Here is a 3,506-nt window from a genome sequence, read left to right as displayed (position 1 = left end):
TTTTGTTAGGTGTCACTGTGTACTACAGTTGTGTTTTAAAGAAATGGCACTTGTTAATGATATACAGATTGCAAAAAAAAAAAAAAAGGTATCTATTACCTTTATGTCCATTTTTCGGACGTTTGGTTAACTCTAGAGAGGAGGTAATAATAAAAATATAACCAGCTTCTTTTATTTATCTTTTTAGACTTGTTTTTTGAGACAGGGTTTCACTGTGCAGTTCAGGCTGGCCTCGAACTCTGGCAATCTTTCTGTTTCAGCCTGCTGAGTATTGGGATTACAGGCTTGCACCACCATGCCCAGTGGCTGGTTCGTGATTATTTGAAAATAGTGGTCAGTATGTGCTTTATCCAGATGTTTTATCATTTTCCTTTCCTTTCATGGCTCTTTTTTTCCCCACTTCATTTACAGCTTACAAATATGCTGCAGAAATCATACTGTCAAATTTGTGACTCACTGGATAAAGGAGGCCTGTGAGAAGACTGAAACAACTGATTACAGTCAAGTTTATGAAGAGCTGAGACATTTCTCTGTGATTTGTATGACCTCCTTAGTATAGACAATTCTGAATTTAATGAAATGAGATCATTTATGATGATCATATAATAAAAACCTGATAGCCAAATTATTAAGTCTTCCTTAAAAATAAAGATTTATTTACACAAATTCATTTCACTAAGGACTAATCCTTTGCTGATGTTCAAACTTAAACTGTTCTGTGTCTGTTTCAGAAAACCATGAAAAGTCACTTCTACAGTTTCTCCTAGTTTTCCAAGGACTCTCGTAGTAGCAGTTGGTTCAAAATACTACTTTGTTTCAAAGCATGCAGTTTAGATGTGTCTTCACTGATGACAGGAACATGTTCATTACGTTCCTGAGCTGTCAGGTCACTTTCACTGTCAGAGAGTGTACACAGGAGAGTGTCATTTTCATAGGTTGGAAAATAATATCTGAAAATAAAGCACAGGTATATTGAGTAACCAAACTAATGAATGTCCAGAATATTTCTAATACATTACTAAAATTGTGCTAGATTTCCTTACTAACAATTTTGGAAAGTTTTGTAAATGTTTTATTGCAGACAACTTCTGAGTTATTTTCACTCTGTCCTTTACTATCTGATACCAGCCTTATGGGATCCAGTTTTGCTAGAAGGTCATTTAGCATCTGCTTAATATCCTCCAGGATAAGAAACATACTTATCTTCAAAGGCCACCCACTCCAATTCTGGGCAGCTCTAGTTAGATAACTCCTTCGTATGAAGCTAAATATGGCATTCTTTCCATTTCTACCCAAAAGTCCTAGTTCTTCCCTCTAAGTTAACAAAGTTCCAGATGGTTGTTTTTCAAAAACAAATTCTTCTAATACCTGATGAAAACAAATAGGTTTCTTCCTGTGTTTTGTTTCATAACCCATTAACCATTACCGGTTTCTTCACCTCTTATCTCTAAAACAACAATTATAGAAACAGGGTACTAGATCAGCCCAGGTACCTTGGCTCTCACAAGTCTAAGATTTTCTGAAGGAGAACTAGAGCTTTCTGGTTAGAGTTCTGGGTGCCCCAATTTAATAATCTCTGAGAACAGAGGAGCCTCTGGGCAGCTAGAACTCTACAGCCTCTCAGGAGTTCTTTCAGCTGAGGTTATCAAGAGTGATATAGGACCAGGGCTTTAGCTCAGTGATTCTGCTTCCTGCCTCGCAAGTGCACGATCCCGAGTTTGAGCCCAGGTACAAAAAAAAAAAAAAAAAAAAAAAAAAAAAAAAAAAAAAAAAACACCAGCACTTGGGAGGCTGAGGCAGGAGGATCTCTGTGAGTTCAAGACCAGCCTGGGCTACATAGTGAGTTCCAGGTCAGTCTCAACTACATAGTGCGACCCTGTCTCAAAAAACAAAACAAAACAAAAATTGACATGAAGCTGGGTGTGATGGTGCACACTGGTAATCGAAGCACGCTGGGAGGCTGAGACAGAAGGATCATAAATTTGAGACCAATGCTTCAGTGAGACCCAATTTAGAATAATAAAAAAAAAGGACCAGAAATATAGCTCAGTGTGAAGGTCCTGAGTTCCATGCACAGTATAGCAGGAAAAAAGAATAAACTGATAGGAGATCCAACCCAAAAGGGTAAGACTGGCAAAAGATAGTAAAAAGTCTTACAATACCTCAATAGTTACATCAAGATGACCAAATGCTTCAATGTTTTGAAGTACTAATATGTAAAATATGTATCAAAAGCCCTAGCGATGTGCAAAAGATGTAGGCATATAGATATTCACTGTATTACTATTTATAATAGAAAAAAGTAAAAAACCTAAATATCAACAAATTAGGGTATATCCATATAATGGGATATTTGGCAAGCATTAAAAATGATGCAATAGGGGGCTGGGGATTTAGCTCAGTGGTTCCACCACCTGCCTCATAAGTGCAAGGTCCTGAGTTCAATCCCTGGTACCAAAAAAAAAAAAAAAAAAAAAACCCCCACCAGATTTAGCTCAGTGCTGCTGCTCCTGCAAGGCCAGCCTGGACAACTCAGTAAGATTTTGTCTCAAAACAAAGACAAATAAGTAAGTAAATAAAGGGCTGGGGATGTAGTTCAGAGCTAGAGCGTTTATTGAACATATGCAAGGCTTTGGGTTTTTACCCCTCCCCAAAAAGATGTTACATATGGATATCAGAAAGGCTTGTAGCCTGGATGGTATAAAAGGGAAAGGGTGGCTTGCTGATTACTGTTTTGTCTGCCCTGCTGTGGTCTGTTTTTCCTCTGCCATGCTATCCTACCTTTGAGTAGAATAGTCAATAGTTGACTATTGAAGAAACCTCTAAAACTGTGACCTAAAATGAACTTTTCCTCTTTCAACCTGTGGGTGCTGGGTACTGTGTCTCAGCAATGAGAAAAGAGGGGATTACTTTAAAAATAAGGTTTTAAAAGTGTTTGCTTTTAAAGAGATTCTTGAAAAAGGGATAAAAAAGGAGACAGCCCAGAAATTTACATCTAGTTTAGCAGTACTTACTCCAGTTGATCCCATGTCTTTCTTTCAGGAAGTAATGATGTGTGTTTAGTTTCTTCCATGTGAGTCCTTAAATCTGCTTTGGAACTGAACTTCACACAGCAGCCATAACATCTACATCGGTGAATTTGCCTTCGAATGAAATTGACCAATTTTACTTGCTGATAGAAATTTAATCCTGAAAATGACAGTATACAGATTAATTAGACTAGTGCCTAAGATAAATATCACCTTTAAGGAATTGTATCAGCACATGACTATAATCCCAGCTACTAGGGAGATTAAGTGTGGAAAACTAAGTTTGAAGCCAGCCTGAGCAACTCAGACCTCTCAAAATAAAAACAAAAAGGGCTGGAAACCTGCCACGGTGGGTACAACTGTAATCCCAGCACTCTTGCAGGGTGAGGTGGGAAACTTGCAAATTTGAGCCTAGTCTGGGCAATTTAACAATTTAGGGAGACTTTGTCTCAAAATAATAATTAAAAAAAAAAAAAA

The 3,506-nt window shown here is 37.6% G+C and overlaps 1 protein-coding gene across 6 annotated transcripts in view; it reads right to left on the bottom strand.

The window, feature by feature from the left end:
- Positions 1–387: 387 nt before the first annotated feature.
- The window catches only part of Znf277 (zinc finger protein 277), a 118,819-nt gene continuing 115,700 nt past the window's right edge, over positions 388–3,506 (bottom strand). For all 6 annotated transcript variants that reach the window (XM_033756951.1, XM_010643381.3, XM_010643382.3 and 3 more), the window contains 2 exons: positions 3,015–3,189; positions 388–950 (listed from right to left, as the gene is read on the bottom strand). In XM_033756951.1, the coding sequence (XP_033612842.1) occupies positions 764–950; positions 3,015–3,189 (362 nt within the window). In that variant the 3' untranslated portion in view covers positions 388–763. The remainder of the gene's footprint in view (positions 951–3,014; positions 3,190–3,506) is intronic.

The sequence above is a fragment of the Fukomys damarensis genome, unplaced genomic scaffold, assembly GCF_012274545.1.
Source record: "Fukomys damarensis isolate Sample0158 unplaced genomic scaffold, DMR_v1.0_HiC HiC_scaffold_4, whole genome shotgun sequence".
Lineage (NCBI taxonomy): Eukaryota > Metazoa > Chordata > Mammalia > Rodentia > Bathyergidae > Fukomys > Fukomys damarensis.
The sequence above is the reverse complement of the archived record's forward strand: the minus strand, read 5'-3'. Positions and strand labels throughout refer to the sequence as shown.